At 41.3% G+C, this 27,299-nt stretch overlaps 1 protein-coding gene across 1 annotated transcript; it reads left to right on the top strand.

Moving 5' to 3' along the window:
• Positions 1-578: 578 nt before the first annotated feature.
• LOC142216789 (uromodulin-like) lies at positions 579-27,299 on the top strand. Its single transcript, XM_075284820.1, has 18 exons — positions 579-596; positions 4,464-4,505; positions 6,534-6,555; positions 6,622-6,777; positions 7,115-7,353; positions 8,583-8,705; positions 9,223-9,400; positions 10,773-10,915; positions 11,009-11,018; positions 12,636-13,418; positions 14,601-14,705; positions 16,548-16,750; positions 17,707-17,858; positions 18,210-18,461; positions 20,458-20,620; positions 23,057-23,138; positions 27,129-27,186; positions 27,233-27,299. The coding sequence occupies exons 1-18, from the start codon at positions 579-581 to the stop codon at positions 27,297-27,299; spliced, it is 2,796 nt and encodes a 931-aa protein (XP_075140921.1).

A 27,299-nucleotide genomic window follows, 5' to 3' on the forward strand; every position in this document is an offset into this window, starting at 1 on the left:
TGATTTTCTCTTGTATCTGCAGGATCAACCAGCTATGTGGTCCCTGGAAACACTGATCAGATCCTTGGCTTCCATTAATTGATATTGGTACATGCCATGTGGGACTCAGATTGCGGCACTATACTTTCAGAAACCGCAACTGGAGCTCAGCAGATACTGCAAGTTACAGCTAACACCTCCTCCGGTAGCCGCCAACTCAGTACATCAGTTTGCCATAAGGCATAGGCAACTGTGACATACTATTAGGTTTGATGTCACCAAGGGGTTAACATGGGAGGAGTCAAATTACCTGGCATTCAACACATGGCTTTCACTTAAAGGGATTGTCTAAGGTTAGACAAAAAATAGAAGCTATCTTTCAAAAACAGTGGCACATCTGTCCATAGATTGTGTTCGATATTGTAACTATTCACTGACTTGGAAACCTGGTATATGTGCTTTTGACAATATTCTGGGTTGTGTTGCTGGCATAGGGGCCTACATTGTACTACCAAAAACGTAACCTTTAATAAATAAGATAGGATAAAATGTGTTAAATGTGTGAATAAAAACTACACACATATGAGATCAAAGTAGTGATGGATACAACTGAACAGGTAAGTACTTTTGTCTAATAGAGAGCGTGCGGTAGCTATGGATAAAACATACCACACCTCCTGGATACTTAAAGGAAGTCTCTCATTGGGAAAACTCATTTTTAACTAAACACATGCCTGACTGGCCTGTAAAAAGTCTATTCTACTGCTACCGTTACATTTTCAAAAGGCCCCACTATTTCATTATAAATCACTATAATTGTTTATGCCAATGAACCCCACGGAGCACCCTGGGTTTCCGAACACCCCCCCACATCATACCTTTCATAATGCCGTTCCACTGCTTTTGCTCCGTCTGTCCTCCTCCCCACCCAGATCATGCTCTTGCAGTTCAAATTTCAGGCATGTTCCTTGCTGCTCCATTCAGAGCAGTACTGTGCATGTCCAAGCGCCATTTTTGTATAGTTCGCCGGAAAACTAATTCAAATAATCATTTTAATTTAAAGCTGGATTTGCAATCAGAATTTCACAGCCACAGCCTATTAAAAAAAAACAAAAAAACAAACGCAGTGGTAGCGGCTGTCACAGGGCCCCCTAATGTCCCGGGCCCTCTGGCAGCTGCCTCTGCTGCTACGGCAGTAGTTACGCCACTGTCGCTATCGTAGGCCCTTCCTCCCAACCGCGATCAGGCGGTATAATCTACATCAGACCAAGCGAAGATCACTCCTCACAGAGAACTAAATGACCCTGAAGTCTTCCTTCTTCTCTTACTTAGCTGCTACAGACTCCTGGTATATCTTCTTTTTCTCAGCATATGTGCGTCTGCTTCTGTAATATATTACTGTTTTATTATCCTGTACCTGTATTACTATGCTGCTATAACATACTGAAATTTCCCCACTGTGGGACTATTAAAGGATTATCTTATATACCGCAGGAATATTTTGTTTAACTTTGGAATTTAAAAATAGAATTGAATTATAATTAGTAATAATTAATATGTATTTAAAATATTTATTACACATCAATATTGCAGTATATAAGTGCATGAAACTGCATTTCCCTTATCCGCTAAAATTATTTACCATCCTAGGTAAACACAGAGTTAATCGTACCTTATAATAGATGATATTACACATCTGCTTACTGCTTGTCTATAGGCCACCTGTTAATGAGCACTTAGGCCATTAGAATGCAGGTCTTTGTTTTATCGAAGCATTCATGTCCCAGCTATATAAATGATATCATGAGTATAATGCAGACTACGTTACATCTCATCTCCTATATTGTATTGACAATATTAAGTGCTTTAATATTGTCCTTAATAATGTATAACTCACAATAGCCATTGTAAGTGCATGTGGGGACAGGACTCCACCTGGCCAACAGTGAGGAGGTCCCAAATTCTGTATTAATACATGCCAAAACTTCTAAACCAATATCACCAAGTAGCAGCATATATGTAGAAAGGAGAAGAAATCTCATCAATAGCACAACAGACTTTCTGTTTAAGGTACAGTAGAGTTTGCATTATAGTATTGTAAAGCTGCCATGTCTTAGAGAATATATTATATCTTATGCTTTTGTTTTCTATGGTTGCCTTACAAATATTTGTGGCTATATAGAGCACATCAACCTGTGCTGGAGGGATGTCACAGATGACCTGGAACAAGGGGAACGTTATAATTATTGTATTACTTCTTTATGTAGACATAGCATTGTGATATAGGCAACTATGTGAAAGTGTTACTTGACCAATGCATAGTGCTGATATTTGGGCACCTAATAGTATGGCACCTACATGACCTGCTGCATGTGTATACTACGGATATATAATAAATCTGTTCTATGTTTCACTTCCTTATGAGCTTCTACGTATACGAAGATGCCAACGTAAATATGAATGTTTGTAGTGCAGGTATAAAGCATTGCAACAGAGTATAATGCAGGGTTCTGGAGTCATAGAGTTGGAGTTGGGACTAATTACGGGTAGAGTCGGAAAAAACATTACTAACTCTGGATTGAGAATAAAATGATTAATTATTTTAATTATATTATATAGTTATTAATAGTGTATAATGAATTCAATGTATAGTTTGTTATATAGGTACTTTCATAGGAATTCAGTTATTACATTTGTCAAGAATTAGAGGATCTTCACTGCTTCTGACTAACCCTGGCCATATATGAAGGAGTCAGAGCAAGATTTGGGAGTTGAATTCTTAGAAAATGGAGGAGTTGGAGTTGGTGATTTTGCCCACTGACTCCACAGTCCTGTTATATTGACAGACAATTTAGTCTTCTAATAAAAAATAAAGATTCACTGAAGTCACTAAGAGTCAAATAAGATATTCCAAGACTTTTATATGAAGGCAAATTCATAAGATTGTTGGAGGTTACAGATCTGACATTGATGAATGGAAATACCCCTTTATTTGAATAAAAGCTACAAAGCATCACCCTCTGGTATATTCCCTCTTTGTTTGATACTATGGCTATATATTCATTAATTTAAGATTGAAATAATAATTTAACATTTATGCAAAATAGATCTTAGGAATGTTGTGGAGTCAGAAATGTGGAAAAATGTATTAAACTCTATTTACTTCAGTGTTAGGCTGTATATCAAGCTTATAGAGGATATGTTTCGGCATTTGCACCCGTTCATCTTGCTGTTGCTTTGCTATGAAGTGAAATTTTGCCGCTCCACAGATAATAGTAAGTATCAAAATTGTGTAAAACAGTTGTCTATCTATCTATCTATCTATCTATCTATCTATCTATCTATCTATCTATCATCTATCGATCTATCTCCTATCTATCTATCTATCTATCTATCTATCTATCTATCTATCTATCTATCTATCTATCTATCTAAAAAGTAGAATTAACCAACCACACTATCCACTGTTTTCTGTGTCCATGGCTAAAATCCAGGCAAAAAGAGCAACAATAAATAATAAAAGAAGGGCAGCGCTACCGATAAAGTGCAAAAGGCTGTGTACTTTATTCACCCATCTGTATACAATATTCCCGCACTAATCCCAGAGCTTCTCTTAGCCCCCTACAGTTACGAACAAGCAGAACTTGGGGCTTGAGCAAAGCACATTACTGTTCAGCCCACATAGATCATGTTCAGGGACACTGCAACCAGTTAACATGGCTTTAACTAGATTTTGAGATATCTCTGGTTAAAGCAGAGGTACACTACCTTTTTCAGTGTATGTTGAGTACGGCTCTTCTTTTATTCTATCTATCTATCTATCTATCTATCTATCTATCTATCTATCCTGGTTGTCCTGGTCCATTAAAGGACTAGAGCAATGGAGAGTCAGACCATTACAATAGCGGTAGCATGCAGAGTCTGACAGACCCCATTGACTGTAAAGGGGTTTGTCATTGCGTCCGTCATCTTAAAACTGAAACTGGTGAACGAGAAAAATCTTCAGTATGGAAATATATGCGTTCGGTAATCCCATTCAGTGAGTCTGCCTGAACAGAATACTGAACGCATTGACAAGCAGTGAGCAGTGAGAGCACATGGACCCCATAGATTATAATAGGGTCAGTGTGCTTTGCGTGCGGTGTCTGCACGAGTCATGCGGACATGAAAGTAGATCATGAAGCACTTTCTCTCTGCACGTTCCTTGCGGACACTGCACAGAAAGCACATGGATGTCATTATAGTCTATGGGGTCCATGTGCTCTCACTGCTCACTGCTTGTCAATAAGCTCTCCGCTTGCCAGTGCGTTCGGTATTCCGTTCGGGGGGGGGGGGGGGGGGGGGTTCCCATGTGGAGTCCCCGAACGGATTATTGAACTCACTTGTGTACCAGACCTTAGGGTAGCTTTATTTACATAACATGTAACCAAAAATGATACATAACATGCAATGATGTTACCATAAACATTCTGTTCTGTCTGCAGGTGTGCTCCCAACAGAAAAAAGCAGATGTGCATCAGAAACAGGTACAAAGAAATGTAATAATAAAGATTAATAATAATAAATAATAAAAATAAAGATTATATCATGGAGAATACTACGGTATGGAAAACATGTGTCCGGTCTAATGGGATAAGGGCTGGAAGCTAGTGTATAATTGGCTGCTAGATGACAATAATAAAAACAGCAGTTCCTTCTATCCAAGAATAATCCTCAGATTAGTCAGGAGCTCATAAAGTTACTATAAAACTAGGGATACCCTCCTGAAAGAAAAATAACAAATATACTCTGATGTTTAGCACAATATGAAAGTCTATATATTGACTTCAAAGCCAAGACTGAACATTGAAGATGCTAGAACTGAGTTAAAGGGAACATAGCAGATTTTGGGTACTGACACCAATTACAATAGAAGGAGGTGCGTCCCCATTAAAATATATATATATATATATATATATATATATATATATATATATATATATATATATTTTTTTTTTTTTTCTTCTTTATGCAAATTGTTTGCATAAAGCCACAGGGGTGCCAACCTAGTGATAGAAGCCAGAAGCACTGCCAGGTACTGAAGTTGGTTTTGGCACTAAAACTCTGCTGACCGGTTCCCTTTACATCTATGTCTTACAACTACTGCAAAAACAGAGCCTTCACTGGTCACAATGTCATGTATATGGCTCAGAAATAAAGGTGGCATCTACTTCAATTGACAAAAAATAATGCACCAAGAAGGAGTTGTTGAAACTGAATGAAACTTTCTCAATGTGCATGTAATGGTGATTACGTTATTAGCGTGAAAGTTTTTTTTTTTGGGGGGGGAAACCTATACAATTGAAGAAAGGCTCTAGGACCCTGTCCTAGGCCACCTCTATCCTGAATACTAGATAAGATATGGTTGGGGATGGAGTTGTACAGGTTCTGTATGATATCCTATGACACTTTTGCCTACAAATATTGGAGCTGGACCTGTGCATACTGCACATTTATAGGTTAGTGAAGCTGGTTTGCCAGCTAGTCCAATAAATGTTCAATTGGCAATAAATCTGGAGAGCAGGTAGAGCAAGGAAGTGTTGCAATCTGGTAGAGACAATCCTGGGAAATCCTTGCTGTGTGGGTAGCCATTATCCTACTGAAATTTGCCAAATGAATGCTTTGTAATGACCGGCAATAACTGTGGGTACAGGATACACTAAGGATGCAATTGATTTGCTTGTAAATCAGTAATTAGGAAGCAGCGCAATACAAAATGGTGCTAGGTTTAGAAACTGACAATTCTGTCTAAGCAAGGGAATAGTGAGCAGCAATCTAGTTCGTCCTTATGGTTAGGGCCCATGAGATGTTTTAATAGGTCATTGCCTTTGCATTATATCAGGTGAAAGAAATATGCTTCCTTCTACGTTTATCAGGTTGTTACATTTTACATAGAAGTCTATGGAGAGAGGAGGAAAAGGAGAAAGCTACAGGAAAGACACATAAAATGCAGCTGCTAAACCCTACTGCACTGAAAGAACTCTCTTGACACTGCTGTCTTTCAAGACTAGACTTCACTTTATAGAATGAGGCAATGATTCAGTTACCTAAGTAATAGTAGCCTTCCTCTACCTCTCCATACACATTTGTGTTTAAGGCTAAAGAAGGGTACAGAAGTTATAGAGATAAGAACCTTGGTGAAGGAAATACGAAGTAGAGCAACCTAATAGGTGGAGAAGGAGTATTTCTTTAATACTAAATTATTAATTCATCAAAAGTGGTTTTATCATTGGACATACACTTTAGGTGTAATCAATTTTTATTAAAGGTTTTAAATACAACAAAGTAATAGACATAAGCAGGAAGAACAAACAGCTAAAGGGGACAACACATCCCAAAGAACAAAGAGCGGGCTGGACATACACTTTAACCGAGCTCCAGTTTTCTTAAGGTCTCCAATTTCTAATTGAACCAATTCACCACAATATTATGACACACTGAGAATAACCTGAAAACATACAGGATAGTTAGCTCATCATGTTGTGATCATGATAATTTATAAGATACATATCTAGACATATCCAGTGAAAAGAATAGGTAATGACGGACACTTCTCTATAACCGTTGCATTTTTCATAATATACATTTCTCCTTATTTGACAGAGTCGTCTTCTTTGACATATCTGGTCGACACAACCGGTTCAATGCGTGATGATCTACGGCAGCTGAAGCTGGTCAATGACTGGCTTCTGCATCAAGTGTCAGCACGATTCCCTTGTGGAATCCGAAAATATACAATGGTGGAGTACAATGATCCACGTATGACAGTATTTTAATATTCTATGGTTATCTACAACTTGTATGAGTTTGGTTAGAATCAGGCAAAAACAGTGGCCATGGTGTGGAATCATTTATTTTCAGTTCATGGATGTGTGAATGGGTATGACAATAATCAGAGATACAACATCTATTACATGATAAAACAGAACTAAGACTTATAGTGTCCCAGCATGTACGTACCATACAGACATCCCTGTATGGCACAACTGCTTGCAGTGCCTATAAAGTATAGTGGGTTGTAGCTGGACCCAAAAAAAGAAGATTTGATTTGATATAGGTAGGAAAATAGAAAAACACTAACCTTCTCTTTCTCCAGAAATAGGACCAGCACGGAGTACATATTCCATAAGTGAATTTGACAGTTTCTTCAATAATCTCACAGTACAAAGTGGCGGGGATTGCCCAGAAATGGTCATTACGGGTCTAAAATTTGCTTTAGAGAAATCCCCAAATAACTCATTCATTCTGGTCTTAACTGATGCATCTGCAAAAGATTATAATAATGAAGACTTGAAGAAAGATGTATATTCTCTGATAAACACGACACAATCTAAAGTAAGTGGATAAATCAGACTGACCTGAAAATACTGATATATATAATAATAATGTACTTGATGTAATGACTGAATTGTACTTGATGTCCTAAGTATAATCGGGTGTAAGGATACATAGGGCAAAATATTAAAGGTAGTTCTCTAACCAATGACTATTAGTAACTGTTATCATAGGGAACCTTAGGAGAGGTCGTCAATACTTGTAGCCTGGAAAACTCCTTTCTACAGTTCTAGGTAGCTTTCTCAGCTCACTGGCATTCACCATAGTGAAGTTAGTACTGGTGATCATGTTGTCAGGGCAAGTGATCAATAGCAAAGATTTCAACATGACGTTGAATAGGTTAACTATTGGAATCAGATTCTTCTCCTCCTACCAGTTATATGGTGTATTCCTCCATTATTCCATCCATTAATTAGCGCATATGACATCCATTGTGTGGGCAGTACAGGAGCCCCCCACCATTACTGTAGAGTACACATAAAGTATACATTTGTGTAATTTTATGTACAGTCATTGACAAAAAACTAATGCACCACAAAATTGTTGGAATGGAATAAAACTTTCTATAGGTGAATGTAATAATGGCCCCCGAATAGTATAATTTGCCCCACAGTGGCCCCCGCACAGTATAAAAAGTTCCCCTAGAGCCACATCAGGAGAACCACAAATTTAACAAATATTCATGAGGTTCAGCCCTCCGCTTCGGTGCTATTATTATACTGTGAGGTCTCCTCAGGCCCCAGAGTATAATATTAGAGGCCCAGGGGTTTAAAAAAATAACACTTAAACTCCCTTTCCCTCTCCTCTCCTGAGCATCCTTGCTCTGTTTGGTTTTCTTCAGCATCTTTTTCAGTCCTCTTCTGCCTGCCACTGAGGTGACGCCCCTGGTGTTACTTCTGGGGCCTGTGATTAGGCCTCAGCAGTTACATGGAGAGCATTGACATCATTATGCTGGCGCACCCCATATGACCTGGAAGAGACCCAAAGAGCATGCTTTTGACTGTCAGAAGCCCAGGAGAGGTGAGTATAAGTATTTATTTTTAGTCACCTCCCCTGGGGTGGCATCTACTGTAAAGGAGTCCACTACTACTGCAGTGGAAGAGAGACATTGTAAATGTGTAGCATATTATACAAAAGCATCCATTAACATTACAGATGGTTATTAGTCTACTTTTACTACTAATGAATGGATTGTGTACTAGTAAGCCATGTCTCATTATTGTTCACAGATCTTTTTTCTGATAACTGGCTTATGCGCTGGTAGAACAGACCGTAAATACCTCATTTACAGAGATATCGCCTCCTTGAGTTTTGGACATGTATTTGACGTCACTCTATCAAAACTAAACAAGGTATTTACCATTGAGAGTGTCACTTTCTGTAACATGTTGGTGATCATTATGTCTAGTGGTGTAGCATATACAATATTTGTACATGGCTGTAACACATTATGCATACTGTTCAAAATTCACTGCAAAATGTGGTCAAGTGACCATTAGACATGGTGGTCACCATGGATGATATTCATAGTAGGTATATTGTTTGCATATGACAGCAGACGACAAATAGGACAGATTATTCAGCATTTCCAGCATGTTGGTAACTGTACATATTTCGATATAACACTTTATACACCTTTTGTGCCTTTCCTCAGAAGGTCAGTTTGGGTGAGGGATGTGATTCAGATCTCCTATAAGAGGCAGCCAGTGTCAGAGCACAGAATAGCACCCCCTGTCTGCTCCTGCCTGACACTGTTCTTCTGACATTACAGAGACTAAATAGCAAGCAATGCCAAAACTAACAGCACTTATTGCTCAGGAATGGTTTTATTTGGATTCATTTATAATTATTTTTTTATACAATTTAAAGGTTTTCTACTATTTGGAATTCGCTTTATCAAGACCAGTTAACAGTTCAATCCGACTATTCTCTGCGGATTACGATGCGGGAAATCAGTCTGTCAGCTTCTCATTGGCAGATAACTATACTGCGTTGATACTGACCACAGATGGGATGATTCTCTCCTTAGTAGTGATAAACCCATATGGTAAGCATACAAATGTGTGGTGATACTGGATCCTGCTGTCTTTCTGCTCGTCTGAGCCACTAGCAAAACAGAATGGATAACCTAACTATACATGTGGCTTACTTCCAGCCACACGAACAAAACAAGCGCAATATAGTCTCACCAGACTCAGAGTTACAGGGTAAAACCATACACCTCCTTTCACCCCATGGAACTGCACTGCAATGCAGGCTCTGCAGCCAAGGATGAGCCAAGGATCAACACTTGGCCTACTCCAGATCCGCCCTGGACCACACATATGTCAGAAAACTGGGGCTGATATATCTGGAGTCTAGATTTTTGCCTGTCACTTTTTCACAGATGCTAAGAGTTTGAGTTGGTGGAGATGGTGAAAGGTCCTCTTTAAAAAATAGCAATTGATAGAAAAAGAATAAAACAATTATTATCATCCCTTTACTATCAATGCAGGTTTCTGAACAGGCTACAAGCAGACTAAGATGGAGACTATGCTATATTTTCCTAGTAAGGCCGGGTTCACACGGAGTATTCTGGCTCGTCATTTGGTACGTAGACGCCGTGGGAGGATTTGCGGGCCGTATACGCTCCCATTGTTTTCAATGGGAGCCGGTACCGTACACGCGGCACTATTTTGCAGCCGCCACAAAATCATGGCTGCAAAATAGCGCCGCGTGTACAGTACCGGCTCCCATTGAAAACAATGGGAGCGTATACGGCCCGCAAATCCTCCCGTGGCGTCTACGTACCAAATGACGAGCCAGAATACTCCATGTGAAACCGGCCTAAGAAATACTACAAAGTATCAAATATTCACATTAACACAATCTGATACTGGTGGCTTATCCTTAGAATAGGCCAACAATATGAGATCAGTAGGGTTCTGACTCCTGGGATCATCAGTTTTCAACTCTCTGAAGCGGTCATAGATCTCAACTAATCATAAGGGTACCAGGGTTAGACCTCTCTGATCAGTATAAAAAGCATATGATATGCTTTATCACCAGAGGTATAACTAATAAGCGAGTACTATTTGAAATGGCAGTTTCGAATAGCATGCACCCATAGGAATGAATGGACGCAGCCGGCATGCAGGGGGTTAAGCGGCAGGATGCCGGCCCCATCTGCGAGCTGGCCGGCTCCATTCATCGCTATGGGTGTGTGCTTTTCGCTCATCAATAATAACTATAGCAGTGTAGAGGTAGCAGTCGCTACAGGGCCCTGGAGGCTGAGGATGCTGAAAAGCCTCATTATAGAATAATAAGACACCAGTATTATACATAGCACACAGTCAGTGTAGGCCCTGTTTCCGATTTTGCATTGTGGCCCAGCAGCTTTTAATTACACCTCTGATTGTAACTACTGTTTTCTATTCTAGATTCTGAAATAAAACCTAAAACAATAATATCTGAGCCCTGGGGATCTATGTATATTGTGGAGAATCCTGTAGTAGGATCTTGGAAGCTTCATGTCCAAGGAAATGGGCATTATGCCATACGTGTAGAAGGATTTAAAGGTACAGTACACCTCAGTTATTACTAAAATGGGGAATTTAACCATGAAATGTTTTCATATTTATCTTATTCTTGTTTTTTTCTTGTTTCTTTAGTGAAGAACATATCATGTAAGTGCCATCCCTGAAATACCAGTATTGATTGTCACCAGACTTCTTCCTCTTAAAGGTCCATTGTCACATCTGACTGACTGCTGTCAATGCTATCACAATTGAATATTGACAGAATTGTGTATGTAAAGCCATCTCAACTGAGAACCATCTTGACAAGCAAGAGAACCTTAGTCTTTAGCTAAGGCAAAATGGAATGGAAGTTTGGTATTTAGAAAATATAGAGCAATACAAGTATAATATGTGATAATAGAAGAACGAACAACCAATCATGTATGAACAGTTAGGTGCAAACCTTAATCTACAAAAGTAAAAATAAGCTTGTAAAATTATTAAAAAAAACATTAAAATTCACTAAACCCCTTTTACTATTTTACATATAAAAATTAACAAAAAAATAAACATAATTTGTAAGTCCTTATCCATAAAATATTGTAAGGTGTAAATATAATTGTATGTATTTGTTCATACATCTGTAGAGCAGATGAGGACAACTAATTGTGTAATATAGTATATTAAGATAATGGCCTGGTTCTTTACTTCTTGGCCTGCTGACACTGTCTCATTTCTCTCCTTCTCTGCCGCTTCCTCAACTCCTTAAATAATCCTTAAGGATAGACACTTTTCTTTAGAGATGTATATTGGAAAGTTTGTTCCCTTCACTCTCACTATTGATTTATGAAAAAAAAAAAAAAAATTATATTTACACTGTAACCCTTTCCTGACATCTGCCTTACTATTACTGCGGATGTCAGGTATTTAAATATGGCAGCTGCTGAGAAGTTGAGCAAAGACCTGTCACTAATGCCGTGGACATTAAGGCCCCCAGCACCTCAGTCAAAGCTGACTAAGATGCAATATTCCCAGTGGCACATGGGCACTGCCATTTTGGGGAGGACCAGCGGCGCCTGGAATGGCATTGCTCTAGGCAGCCTATAGTAGAAATGCTGGTAAATTGCAATTTGCATTGCATTAGTGATCAAAGTCCCCCAAAATTTTTCTAACTATGCAAAAAAAAATAAATTATAGAGTTGTACTATAATCCCACTGATTCATAGAATAACATTAAAACCATTACCCTGTCATATTTTTTGGCCCCTTCACACGGCGTAAGCGCTCAGCTCATTCCGAGCCGTACATGTGAGCGCTTCTAAACACTTCCCATTCACTTGAATGGGAGCGCTTGTAAAGCCGGCTTTACGCGCGCTCCCATTGAAGTGAATGGGAAGTGTTTAGAAGCGCTCGCGTGTATGGCTCGGAATGAGCCGAGCGCTTACGCCATGTGAAGGGGCCCTAAGACTCTGCCACTGTACAGAATATGGCAATAAATACATTAACTAGATAGGAGAAAGCTCAACCTCCCCTCTTTTCTCCATAGACTTCTGTGTGTCAGATTAAAAATAAGAAAAAATAAGGTGGAGGACATTAGTCTATTAAGTGGAGAAGGAAACAGATTTCTTTAATAAAAGATATGACAAAGTTTCCTATATTCATCCCTACTAATCATTTGTTTTGTAATTGGTGGTAGGCGTTAAGCATTGCATTAGAGATATAATTCTTTTCATACCTGTGTATACCTTAAAATTTCCTGATTTGCTAAGATTTTTTCCCCCGCAGATACAGAAGACTGCTCTAGATGTCACTCTAATGCTGTATGTGAAGAATATTTGGACATGAAAGAATGTTCATGCAATGAAGGCTTCATAGGTGATGGCTTCTCATGCTCTGACGTTGATGAATGTGCCTATACGTGGTCTAATGTCTGTCCTGATATCTGTGTAAACACACTTGGTTCATACGTATGTCAGTGCCCAAAAGGATACACCAAAAATACACAGAATAAATGTGTTGATATTGATGAATGTTCTGATGCTTTCTACTATTGTCAATCTCTCTCTAATTGCTCAAATAACAAGGAGGATTCGTCTTGTTCATGTAAGGCAAATTTCACTGGAGACAAATCTCATTGTAAAGATGATGAATGTGCAATAGGTCTATGTCACCATGATCTAGAATGTCTGAATGAAAAAGGTTCCTATAGTTGTTCTGATCCATGCTCTAGTTATACTATCCTCCATGAGCCTTGGAGAAGCACCCTCATGTCACATGGGAACAACTGCGACGAGAAAACGCCTGGATGGTACCGATTTACTGGGAACGGAGGAATTCGACTTGTAGAAAGCTGCGTGCCTGAAAATAAATGTGGCAGTGAAGCATCAATTTGGCTAAATGGCACACATCCTATACCAGGCCAAGGTATTGTTACCCTTACAGCATGTGCTCATAGGGATGGAAACTGCTGCAAATGGTCAAGTACTGTACAAGTCAAAGCCTGTCCAGATGGATATCATGTATATAAATTTCATGGAACACCCACTTGTCCAGCAGCTTATTGTACAGGTAATAAGTTAGAATATTACATTTCATTGTGATAAACAGAAATATGTGTGACAAGATATTGTAAAAGTGTGACCACCGCTGGTTACATGATTCAACAACACAAGGTTTGTTTGTAGCCTGTAACTACAGTTTGCATAAGGTTTGGTTCACATCTGCATTTGGTATTCCATTCGGGGGGTTCGCATAGGGACTCCCCGAACGGACTACCGAACGCATTGACAAGCGGTGAGCTTATGAGAGCACACGGACGCCATAGACTATAATGGGGTCTGTGTCTTTTCCACGTGCTGTCCGCACAGAACATGTGGAGACAAAAGTACTTCATACATTACTTTCCTCTCCACATGACTTGTGCGGACATCGTGCAGAAAACACACGGACCCCATTATAGTCTATGGGGTCAGCGTACTTTCATAAGCTCACCGCTTACTAATGTGTTCGGTATTCCACTGGGGGGTGGGTGTTTCCCATGCGGACTCCCCCGAATGGAATACCGAACGCAGATGTAAACCAGGCCAAAGTGTTTTGCTAACACAAAAGAGCAGGACATTTTTCATAAAGACTCGCAAAATAGCTTTAGTTACATTGGATAAATAAACCATATTTGCCATAGGTACCCGACATTATGCCCCAATTTTTATACTTTCACAATTCAATGCCAAATAATAATAAATCCGTACAATGTCCACAAAATAATAGTCAACTAATTAAATACGATGGCTTAGTATTAAACCCCATACCATATACAAATAAAACTACCCTATAGCATACCCCATACCATAACACTTCTATATATTTTTAACGCAAAATTGCCATCTTCTGCCAAAAAATACCACCATTCAATCTCCAAATAGTGAAAGGGATAATGGTGAAGTCCCCGGAGGTCTAGAGCCATGAAATAATCAGTAGTAATATTCCTGGTGGTCCAGGGCAGTGATGGTTTACAAATTCCAGTCTCAGGTTGTCCAAAGAGGTTCTATATGGAAGCACATAGTGTTACTGACTATGTACTATAAAGCTATAGAGACTGTGCACATCTGTCTCTGGTCCCACAGCTCTGCTGTATAAATATCGCTTTATTCTAGAGTAATACACTTTATTAAAAGTCTCATCAATATTATATTTACATGGTTTCCTAGCGTGTAATGAAGACTTTCTCTGCCTTATATGATTTGACATTAGATCCATCCTCTACAAATAACTCATGCTCATGTGCAAAGGATGAGGAATGTAAAAATGTGAATGGAGCTGAAGGTTGCTTCTGCAAAGATGGCCGGGATGTTCAACGTAAGTAAAAAAAAAAGTTTTATAATGCAATGATAAGTTTTTATTAGGATAGCCCTTTGACCCCTTAAGGATGCAAGCTAGTTTGTATGTTAAAGGGATCCTATCACTCAGACATGATTTTTTTCTAAGTACCACGTCGGAATAGCTTTAAGAAAGGCTATTCGTCTCCTGCTTTTCTCAGCGCCGCCGTTCACCTACAATCCCTGTTCTTGTCGGTATGCTAATGAGCACTCTCACAGCAGTGGGGGTGGGCCCCAGCGCTCAGACAGCTATGGGAGTGTCCCCAATTCTGCGAGAGAGCTCTCTCCAGCGCTGCCTCCTCTTCTTCAGCAGCAGCGTCATCTTCCTATTATTCTTCCTGCGGTGGGTTGTAACTTCTGAGGCCTCGGGCGGAGCAGTCTGCGCATGCCCTCAGGCCACGAGAAAATGGCTGTTTCCAATACTGTGCAAGCGGCCATTTTCTCCAACTGCACTGGAATCAGTGGGACAGATGTTAAGAACTGGAGTTCTAGGGGTGATGAAAGGTTACTTACAACCACTATAATCATAGTACGTAGTCCTAAAGCTGTTAAAGATGATCTTTCATTACCTCCAATGAGTTAAAGGGAATCTGTCGCTAGGAAAATCGTTATCTAACTAATGACAGTACCTTGTAGGGTAGCTTCTACAGTTTCCAAAGACTCCTTTCTTATTCTGCATTGCAGCTCCATTAGCCTAATACAGATTTTCCAGCTGGTAGACTCCTCTTTAAGCTCTTTACATCAATTAATACGCTCCGCTCCGCTGATTCTGGAGCAGTTGGAATTTTCTCACTAGCCTCCACCATTCCTGAGCAGTTGATGCTGTTAGTTTTGGTGCCTGATAAACTATTTAGTCTCTGTATTGTCAGGAGGGGGGGTGTCAGGCAGGAGTAGACAAGGAGTGTAATTCTGAGCTCTGACCCTGGCTGCCTCTGATTGGAGCTCTGTATCACACTCCCTGCCTGACACTACCCTTTGACATTGCAAAGCTTAAATAACACTTAAGGCATCAAGACTACCTGCACTTATCTCTCAGGAATGGTGGAGGCTAAAAAGAAAATTCCAAATGCTAATTCTAAGAACTTGAATTGGTATCGGTGAAAGGTCCTTTTTATGGATAGGATAGGTTATCAATATCAGATTGGTGGAGATTTGACAACTGGGATCCCCTCAATCATCAATTCTCACCAGCTTCTATATGGATTACAGTGGCAGATAGCTGTGCTTTCCATGCTGTGCTGAGTTACTGCAGATTAGCTCCTAACAAGTGAATGGGAACTGAGCTGCAGTAACTCAGCACAGAAACTACATAGAGAACAAAGCGGTCCGACTCTTTTCTTCATGCTGAGAAAAGATGATAGGTGGGGGTTCTGGGTGTTGGACCTCTGCCGATCAGATAATGACGACTCTCCAATGGACAGGTCATTTGCCTGGAAACCCCTTTAAACTATTGGTAGACAGCTAGTCCATTGTGACACTGTTTGGTTTTTAACTGAGCTATTCCAATAACTTTGAAAAGCTGCAACAGACAAACCTAATCACACAATAGTTCTCAATTCCCTTCTAATCACACATGGGAGCCTTGAGAGGCCCAGTCTTTACTAGTTACACCACTAGAATTACAATAATGTATATGGCCAACTTTAATGATCAAAAAGGGTCATCCTTGTCCCTATTACTACTGTGCTGCAATCCTTTGCTTCATGGTGGTATAGCAGGTCCAGATTCAGAGGTCCTGTACGTTGACCAACGTTGCCTACTCGTATGATTGAAATATGAATTTAATTTGGTAAACTTTCTCACTTTTGTCACATCTTCTTAGGTTTGGAAGACTTGGATCTTAAATTACAGTGCAACACAGACAATATGGAAATGTCATTCAGAACATGTCAACTGAAAAGTTTAAATGCCAAGAATATTCACTTCTCAGATGATCGATGCCTAGGAATCCGAGCCCGAGATAACACTAGCAAGATATTCCTTGTCTCTCCACTTCAAGATAGAAAGTGTAAAGCTCAACAATATGTAAGGAAAATACACATATTTTTATCTTTCTATTTGTCTATCTATCTAGTACCAAAGCAGCACATTTATTTAAATTTATTTGACTCTGGGGTCAAATGTTCGCCTTGGGGCCCAGCCATTCCTAGTTACGCTATTGGCGAGACCAATAGAGATGTAATGAGCCGGCGCACAAGCAGAAATCGATGTAAATACAGATATATATTGTGAAAATACAATGCAAACTACACACATACTGCAGTGTAAAGTACACTTAATAGTATAAATAAGTGGGAACATATAAATGAAACATATGAATATAAGCCGCAATACATATTACATTATAAAAATGTGAATTAATCATCATCATCATCAATACATTTATGTCATTATTTTCTATTCACAAACATTGCATTTACTGTGGCCCTTCCACCCCCTACCATTATGATTAGTAAGTGTATGTTATTTCTCTCGCTTACAGTACAGGAGAGTATGTAACTAGGAGGCAGGGACTCCAGGTACCATATCATGCTAGGTGTGAAGATCACACAGGTAAATTCTATAAAAGCATGGACCGAGTTTCACGGGTGAAACTCAGTCATGTGAATATAGCCTTAAGCCAAGCAGTGCAGCAAGTTGGGCAATATAGCAACTTCAGGCAATTGAACCCAATGGGCAGGCATTTCTGCACATAACACTGAGGTATACCTTCAGAAATGCCTGACCATTAGTTATTGAATGATGGCGGCCATGCGTTGGGTTCTTGTGGTTACAACACAGTCTGTCCACGCCATAATGTTGGAGGTGCCACGGATTAGTGTTCTTGTGTCTGCAATCCTCCATGCTGCTTCACCTGATCATAAGGAAACACTAACACTAGAAGGAGCTATTTGGTGGCTTCCAATTTTCTGTAATTAGATCCCTTTTTTCTTATAAGAAGATGCACTAAGAAACTAATGCAAAAACCTTGTTTTCTACAGAGCAACGGGACACATGCCATATACTGGAATACCATGTATGTGCAGCTGGAACCAAATAAAATAATTGTCAGGAACGCAGAACTTCAGCTAAATTTCTCTTGTGCATATCCACTGGATGTTACTATTAAGACATCTGTGCATCCTGTCTTAAGGTCAGTTTTTACAGTTCATACAAACCACTGAGGCCTTCACAGAACAGGTGTATTAATACTGAGGCTAAATTGAACTCTATTAACTAACTGAATGACTTCTGAAGGCAATTGTGTGCACTGGATTTTATTTTGACGTATCAGAGTACAGGGAGCTGAATACTTTTATTTGATTAGAATTTTGAAAACCATGTATCATTTTCCTTCCACTTCACCATTATGTGCTACTATGAGTTGTTCTATCAAACGTAAAATACATTTACGTTTGTGATTCAAGGTATATGAATACTGTTGCAAGCCACTGAATCTGACATATAGATACATTTACAGTAATTGTATATTATTATATTACAGCTCCATGTCTTTCCATATCACGGGCGCAGGGGAGTTCAAGGCACATATGGCGGTGTATAAGGACCAAAGTTATCAATACAAACATGAAGCTAAGGAGGTGGTGCTGTCAACATCCTCAACACTGTATGCGGAAGTCTTTCTGGAGGGTCTTAATTCATCTTCCTCTCAGTATGTCACAGTGATGAAGAATTGTTATGCCACACCGGGAAAATATTTAGGTGATCCTATAAAATATTACATCATCAAGCAAAGGTGAGGAATCCATAGATCAAATGAAGAAACGCATCCTAGTCTGGGCATACGTTATTCTGTGTAAGAAGTAAACAAATGACCAGGGGACATTCTGGGTGGAGGAAAGGGGGTTTAGATATCTACCGTATTTTTCGGACTATAAGACGCACTTTTTTTCCTCCCAATATGGGAGGAAAATGTGTGTGCGTCTTATAGTCCGAATGCAGCGTGTGCAGCGTCTGTGTCCTGTCTATGAGAATCAAAAGGAGAGCAGCACGGTGCCTGCCTGCTCTGCCCCTCCTTCCCTGTCTGTGTCGCGTGTTTGCAGGAGCGAGATATGAGAGGCAGGGAAGTAGGGGTGGGCCAGACAGGTGAAGGAAGCGTGGTTTCAAGCTTGCCGAGAAAACCACGCCTCCTTCTCCCGTCTGGCCCGCCCCTCCTTCACTGCCTCTCAGATCTGGCTCCTGCAATGAAGCCACACAGACAGGGAAGGAGGGGCGGGCCAAACGGGAGGAGGGGGCGTGGTTTTCTCGGCAAGCTTGAAACCACGCCTCCTTCACCCGTCTGGCCCGCCCCTACTTCCCTGCCTGTGTGGCTTCATTGCAGGAGCAAGATCTGAGAGGCAGTGAAGGAGGGACGAGCCAGATGGGTGAAAGAGGCGTGTTTTCAAGTTTTCTTAGAAAACCACACCTCCTTCACCCGTCTGGCCCGCCCCTTATTCTCTTCTTGCATAGCTTCACTGCAGGGTGTCTCTTTCCATCCATGGATGAGATTATATATATGTATATATATATATATATATATATATATATGTTCAAATCACCCCCATATCCCTAGAATACATAAAAAACAAAAGCATTACTGTTGAAACACATACACATTTGGTATCCCTGTGTCCGAAAGCCCCCGGTTCTATTTACATTGGTGAAATATTATATTATTAGGTTATTAAATATTTTACCAATTTTTTTTGCTTAAATTTTTTTTTTCCCCTATTTTCCTCCTCTAAAATCTTAGTGTGTCTTATGGTCCGGTGCGTCTTATAGTCCGAAAAATACGGTATATAGGAAAGTGTTATTTACAGTCAGAGTAGTAAAACTATGGAATGACGTAGTAATGGCAGATACCATATCAGGGCTACATGGTTATCTAATAAAAATAAATAAATAAAGGTTATGATTAATCTAACAATAAATTGTAGAAAATTGATTTTTAGAGCTAAAGGGCTAATCTATGAATTTATTCCGATTCCCAAATTTAGAATCGGGAAGGCATTTTCTCACTAATGTAGTGAAATGGTGGTCTTTTTTGCCTTCCTCTGGATAAATGCTGTAAGTTAGACTTGATGGACATGACTCCAAGATCTGGCTGCATTGAGTGTCATTCAAGTGAATTTCCTGATGTACTCACCTCTAAGGGGGCTTCCATTCTACTCTGTTCCAATGAAACGGAGTTAGATAGGACCTGTGTTTTTTTCTTCATCAGAATGGACCATGGGACGCCCCCACACTCAGACGTTTGCATGGAGTCCTATGGTAACTTTATGCTTCCCAACAGAGAAGGTGATAGCATATTGCAATGTAATGTTATCACTCCCTGATCTGTGCGGATACAATTTCTAGGACACCCAACAATAGATTAAAAGGTCTACATTGCTACATAAGCACTAGAGCACCTATACATCTAGCAAAGAGATAAAGTATTGGCACACTTCAAGTCTTTTTGACCACATTAGAACATATAACATATAACATATGTATAACATAGATAAAAACCTCCAGGTCCTTTTTTATATTATTTTTATCCATCTTCACTAAATCCATCTTTTGATACCTCCCAGTCCTTTACACAGTGTCCAGTTTTACCCTTTTCAGGTTCTTGATCCATCTATGATAGTATCAATATAATCACACAGTATATATCCACATTTCCATGTTATGAAATAAACTTTGTTTATCTTTTCAGATGAAAAACTATAACAATTACAAAACTTCTTAGCCGATTCTATTTCTTTTAGATGTCCTAATAAAGAAGATGCTAGCATCAAGGTGCTGGAAAATGGAGTCTCCTTGCGAGGGCGTTTCTCTCTGCAGATGTTCAAGTTTGTTGGAGAACATAACCTAGTATACTTACATTGTGAAATAAGCCTCTGTGACCCCAAGAGACAAATGTGTAAACCGGTGAGGCTGGTCTATAGTTGGGAAAAACATTTATATGGCATGAAAGCTATTAAAGAGGACCTTTCACCATCGACACCAACTCCATTTTTTAGCACCTGTTAGGTGCTGCTCCATTGATTCTGGCACAGTTGGAATTTTTTCTCTAGTCCCCACCAATCCTGTGTAATAAATGCTGTTAGTTTTGATACTTGATACACTATTTAGTCTCTGCACTGTCAGGAGGGCGGGGTCAGGCAGGAGCAGACAAGGGGTGTGATTCTGAGCTCTGGCACTGGTTGCCTCTGATCGGAGCTCTGAATCATGCCCCCTGTCTGACATTGCCCTTCTGGCATTACCGAGATTAAATAACACATAAGGCACCAAAACTAACTGTGCTTGTTGCTCAGGAATGGTGGGGAAGAGAGAAAAGGAAGAAGTGGAGTAGTGCCTAATAACAGATGGTAAGAACTTGAATTGGTGTAGTTGGTAAAAGGTCCTCTTTAAATGGCAACCTTTGGGTTCTGTAGTATTACTGCTCTTTTCAGGTACTTATACTATATGAAACCTTTCACTTGAGATAAAAGGATCCTTTGGCCAACAGGTCCTAGAATGTCTTGGTACCTGATACATTGTAATATGGACATCATAGACATGGAGTCAGGGCCGGCGTCAGCGCACGGCATAGTCGGGCAAGTGCCGGGGCCCACAGAGCCTATGGGGGCCCCCCGGCACTTGCCTGTCAAGATTTCAGCTCATTGGCGTCCGTCCGCCGATGAGCTGGAATACATACGCGATTAAAGCAGGAGCTGTGAGTTCAGCTCCTACTTTAAAGCTCCGGCCCGGCTTGCGTGTGAAGGCGCGATGACGTCATCACGCATACACACGCAAGCCGGGCCGCAGCTAAGCAGGAGCTGAACTCACAGCTCCTGCTTAGCTCCGGCCCGGTTTGCGTGTGTAGGCGCGATGACGTCATCACGCCTACACACGCAAGCCGGGCCGCAGCTAAGCAGGAGCTGAACTCACAGCTCCTGCTTTAATCGCGTATGTGACTGGAGAGAGGAGCGTCGGGGGATCGATGGAAGGTGAGTGATGGAAGGTGAGTATAAGTGTTTGTTTTGTATTAAATATAAAGGTGGAACATAATGAAGGGGGCCCATGAAACTGGGGGGCAAATGAAGGGGAGGGGGGGAACGGCATGACACTGGGGAACATGAAGGTGGTGGGGAGAGAACGGCATGAAACTGGGGACAAAGATGGAGGGGGCCCAATGAAACTGGGGGGCAAATGAAGGGGAGGGGGGAACAGCATGACACTGGGGCAGATGTGGGGGTGGAACAGCATGACACTGGGGCAGAGATGGGGGACATGAAACTGTGGGCAGATGAAGGGGGAGAACGTGATGAAACTGGGGACAGAGATGGAGGGGGGGACATGAAACTGGGGGCAAAGGAAGGGTGTATATGAAACTGGGGGAGAGATGGAGGGGGGACATATAATTTACGGGTGACTGTAGGAGGATTGTACTGTGTGGGAGCACATGATAAATGAATGAGAATGGGTGGAATCAACAAAAGTGGGTGGAGCCAAATTTGCCGCGGCGCGCAAAGCGCGCCGCACATTTTGCTCCTCTTTCTTCTCTTTAAAAGTTGGGAGGTATGGCGTTGGTGACGCCACACTCCTGCATGACGTCACTTGCTTCATCTACGACGCACAGTGTCTCGACTCCCCCCGCCTCCTTTACAAGGGGGCCCACTGAGGCTCTGTCGCCCAAGGGCCCATAAAAACCTGGAGCCGGCCCTGCATGGAGTCCCTATCATCTCCTCTAATAGCCAGAGAGTAGAGTAGCTTCAAACAGTGTATTTTATTCTGGCAGACTTGGCTGGTCCTTGCATTAGATTACATGACCAACTGGGGTTTCTTCTAGTCATAGCAGCTCAAGGGTAGGCTTAAAGGGGTTGAGTAGGCAAGAAATTCTAGGTGGGGGGAGGTGAAAAAAAAATCATATTGACCCTTCCAGGTGCTTCAGTGTCCTCCTAGGGTGGTCCTAAGGACACAGAGTTGAAATCACTGCCGCCTGGAACAGCACCCAAAATGTGGGACTGTCCCGCTTGATCAAGGGTGGCTAAGAGGTCCCCAGGGCCCAGTATGGCTGCACTGTTGTCTCTATGGTTAAATCAGCCCTGCTTCCGCCAGAAGACAACATCGGAGATGCAGGACCACACCAGGCAAAGAGTCACCGGAGCATCAGGGAAAGGTGAGTATGATTTTTTTTTTTCAGCACCCCTGGCTGAATTAAAAAAAATAATTTAGGTGTCCATTTTTGCCTGGACAAACCCTTTAATATTAAAGGATATAGACAATGTCTTCAATATGTCTGAAAATTCTATAAATATAGATTTATTAGTGTGAATTGTTATGTAAAACATTTGTCCAGTTTCTTTGTGTTGATTTTTACAGATCTGTTCTGGACCACAGTTTCGAAGAACTCTTCATGATGACAAAGTGTTTGTTCTAGAGATTGGGCCTATCATTTGCAATGGTAAATTCACACAACTCATACTTCATCAGGATGACATAGGAGTAGGGATTAGGGAGCTGAAATTTATTTTGGGGATAGATAGATAGATAGATAAATAGATAGATAGGAGATAGATAGATAGATAGATAGATAGATAATACAACAAACGAACAGCACTCCAAAATTAAATAAAAAAAGGTGAGGATTTATTCCATAGCAATGTTTTAGCCCCAGAAGGGCAAGACCTTTCTCAAGCGAGAAAGGTCCTGCACTTCTGGGACTGAAACGTTGCTGTGGAATAAATCCTCACCTTTATATATTTATTTTTGGAGTGCTGTTTGCTTGTTATATTATCTACATGCAATCATATGCCTGATCACTTGGAACTTGCAGGTCAGGTCTTTTTTTGGTTCTGCTCTGTACAATTGTTTTTGTAGATAGATAGATAGTTCAAGGTCAGTGCAAAGATGTAAGAAGCAAAGAAGTATATACCAACAAAGAGGCAGTACTCCAACGTGTTTAATAAGAGGATCTTTATTACCCCAGAAGTGCAACATTTCTGTTTACAAGAGACCATTTGTCAAGCCTTAAGTCTGAAATGTTGAAGTGTTTTGGACTATAATAGTCCTCTTTTTTAATACATTGGAGTAATGCCTCTGCTTTACATAGATTGATAGATATTAGAGATGAGCGAGTAGTATTCGATCGAATACCACTTGCTATTCGCAGTAAAGATTCGATTCAGAACCAGCGTTGATTTACCGAATGCTATGTATAGCATTCGGCAAATCAACACTGGTTCTGCAGCAGGCTCGTCCTTTCTAGTCAGGAGAGCTGGCAGCTTGCTGTTACGAGTGAGCTGACTTTTTCTCATAGGAATGCATTGACCAGTGTTGATTGGCCAGTGTACAGCATTCGGTCAATCAACGCTGGTTCTGCCGGAGGCTTGTCTGTGAGGAGGCGGAGTCTAAAATCGGACCACAATGGAGACTGCTGTGGTCCGATCTTAGACTCCGCCTCCTCACAGACGAGCCTCTGGCAGGACCAGCGTTGATTGGCCGAATGTTGTCCACTGGCCAATCAACGCTGGTCAATTAATTCCTATGAGAAAAAGTCAGCTCCCTCGTAACAGCAAGCTGCCAGCTCTCCCGACTAGAAAGGACGAGCCTGCTGCAGAACCAGCGTTGATTTGCCGCAGACTCGTCTTTGCTAGTCGGGAGAGCTGGAAGCTTGCGGTTACGAGGGAGCTGACTTTTTATCAGCGCAACTGCACAGCGCTCCTCCTAATCACTCTCCTCCTGCTACTCATGGACTTGGTGACTCTCCTTTAGTCGAATAGTGGTTTCCCCTGAAACGAGCATTTTTTCCCATAGACTATAATGGGATTCGATATTCAATTGAGTAGTCGAATATTGAGGCTCTACTCAAAACGAATCTCGAATATTTCACTACTCGCTCATCTCTAATAGATATCCATATTCATTAAATCTGGTCTCAGGGGAAGCACAATGATGTTCTCCACTTGGCCAAAAGATGTACAGTAGCGGTGGGACATATAGCACATAATTTTGCCAAGTAATGTTCTCCTAATACATTTGGATGTTTATCTGAGAGTAAAAGTGACCACAGACATAATTGACTTATAACTAGAGATGAGCGAACACTAAAATGTTCGAGGTTCGAAATTCGATTCGAACAGCCGCTCACTGTTCGAGTGTTCGAATGGGTTTCGAACCCCATTATAGTCTATGGGGAACATAAACTCGTTAAGGGGGAAACCCAAATTCGTGTCTGGAGGGTCACCAAGTCCACTATGACACCCCAGGAAATGATACAAACACCCTGGAATGACACTGGGACAGCAGGGGAAGCATGTCTGGGGGCATAAAAGTCACTTTATTTCATGGAAATCCCTGTCAGTTTGCGATTTTCGCAAGCTAACTTTTCCCCATAGAAATGCATTGGCCAGTGCTGATTGGCCAGAGTACGGAACTCGACCAATCAGCGCTGGCTCTGCTGGAGGAGGCGGAGTCTAAGATCGCTCCACACCAGTCTCCATTCAGGTCCGACCTTAGACTCCGCCTCCTCCGGCAGAGCCAGCGCTGATTGGCCGAAGGCTGGCCAATGCATTCCTATGCGAATGCAGAGACTTAGCAGTGCTGAGTCAGTTTTGCTCAACTACACATCTGATGCACACTCGGCACTGCTACATCAGATGTAGCAATCTGATGTAGCAGAGCCGAGGGTGCACTAGAACCCCTGTGCAAACTCAGTTCACGCTAATAGAATGCATTGGCCAGCGCTGATTGGCCAATGCATTCTATTAGCCCGATGAAGTAGAGCTGAATGTGTGTGCTAAGCACACACATTCAGCACTGCTTCATCACGCCAATACAATGCATTAGCCAGTGCTGATTGGCCAGAGTACGGAATTCGGCCAATCAGCGCTGGCTCTGCTGGAGGAGGCGGAGTCTAAGGTCGGACCTGAATGGAGACTGGTGTGGAGCGATCTTAGACTCCGCCTCCTCCAGCAGAGCCAGCGCTGATTGGCCGAATTCCGTACTCTGGCCAATCAGCGCTGGCCAATGCATTCTATTAGCCCGATGAAGTAGAGCTGAATGTGTGTGCTTAGCACACACATTCAGCTCTACTTCATCGCATTCAGCTCTACTTCATCGGGCTAATAGAATGCATTGGCCAATCAGCGCTGGCCAATGCATTCTATTAGCTTGATGAAGCAGAGTGTGCACAAGGGTTCAAGCGCACCCTCGGCTCTGATGTAGCAGAGCCGAGGCTGCACAAGGGTTCAAGCGCACCCTCGGCTCTGATGTAGCAGAGCCGAGGGTGCACAAGGGTTCAAGTGCACCCTCGACTCTCCTACATCAGAGCCGAGGGTGCGCTTGAACCCTTGTGCAGCCTCGGCTCTGCTACATCAGAGCTGAGGGTGCGCTTGAACCCTTGTGCACACTCTGCTTCATCAAGCTAATAGAATGCATTGGCCAGCACTGATTGTCCAGAGTACGGAATTCGGCCAATCAGCGCTGGCCAATGCATCCCTATGGGAAAAAGTTTATCTCACAAAAATCACAATTACACACCCGATAGAGCCCCAAAAAGTTATTTTTAATAACATTCCCCCCTAAATAAAGGTTATCCCTAGCTATCCCTGCCTGTACAGCTATCCCTGTCTCATAGTCACAAAGTTCACATTCTCATATGACCCGGATTTGAAATCCACTATTCGTCTAAAATGGAGGTCACCTGATTTCGGCAGCCAATGACTTTTTCCAATTTTTTTCAATGCCCCCGGTGTCGTAGTTCCTGTCCCACCTCCCCTGCGCTGTTATTGGTGCAAAAAAGGCGCCAGGGAAGGTGGGAGGGGAATCGAATTTTGGCGCACTTTACCACGCGGTGTTCGATTCGATTCGAACATGGCGAACACCCTGATATCCGATCGAACATGTGTTCGATAGAACACTGTTCGCTCATCTCTACTTATAACTACAAGTAGATGGTTTGCGGGCTTCAGTCCACTTGGCTCTTGGGAGATACCTTTTACTGACTCCATGTTTCCAGTCTTAGCAGACAACATTGTATATCTTATGTATCTTATATACATGATACAATATTGGGCCAATATCAAAGTATATGTGATCCTACTTATTACTTACAGGAGTTGGTACGTGCCTTGCTTTATGGTCACTTGGGCATTATATTTTTGTAGGAAGTTCATATTTACAATTGACCCATATGGGTAAAGCTTTATTCACATTACATCAGCTTGATAATGGAAGCAGTAATTTTGTTTGAGTAGTGAATATAAAGGGTGCCTGATGGACCCCATTGACTTATATTGGAATGCTATGAAGTTCTTTTCAGATTTGACATGATATTCGCTCTCATTATGTTTTCTGTACCTGCTTTTTTGTGTTTTTCTCTTCTGCAGATCTTTCCCCATTGTCACTTGCTCTCAGTAAGTTTATATTTAGTGTTTTGTACTAATTCTTACAGTCTATGCTCCATATGACATGCCATGTATGCTAGATGATGCTTTCCATGTCCCATGGCTGTAAGTGTAGTAATTGTCCTTTATTCCATCTTTTTTCTGTTTTTAGGAACACATATTTCATGGCCACTGATGACACCACTGATATTCCTCTGGATTACTCATCTGGTTCTTAG

Source organism: Leptodactylus fuscus, chromosome 8 (assembly GCF_031893055.1).
Source record: "Leptodactylus fuscus isolate aLepFus1 chromosome 8, aLepFus1.hap2, whole genome shotgun sequence".
Lineage (NCBI taxonomy): Eukaryota > Metazoa > Chordata > Amphibia > Anura > Leptodactylidae > Leptodactylus > Leptodactylus fuscus.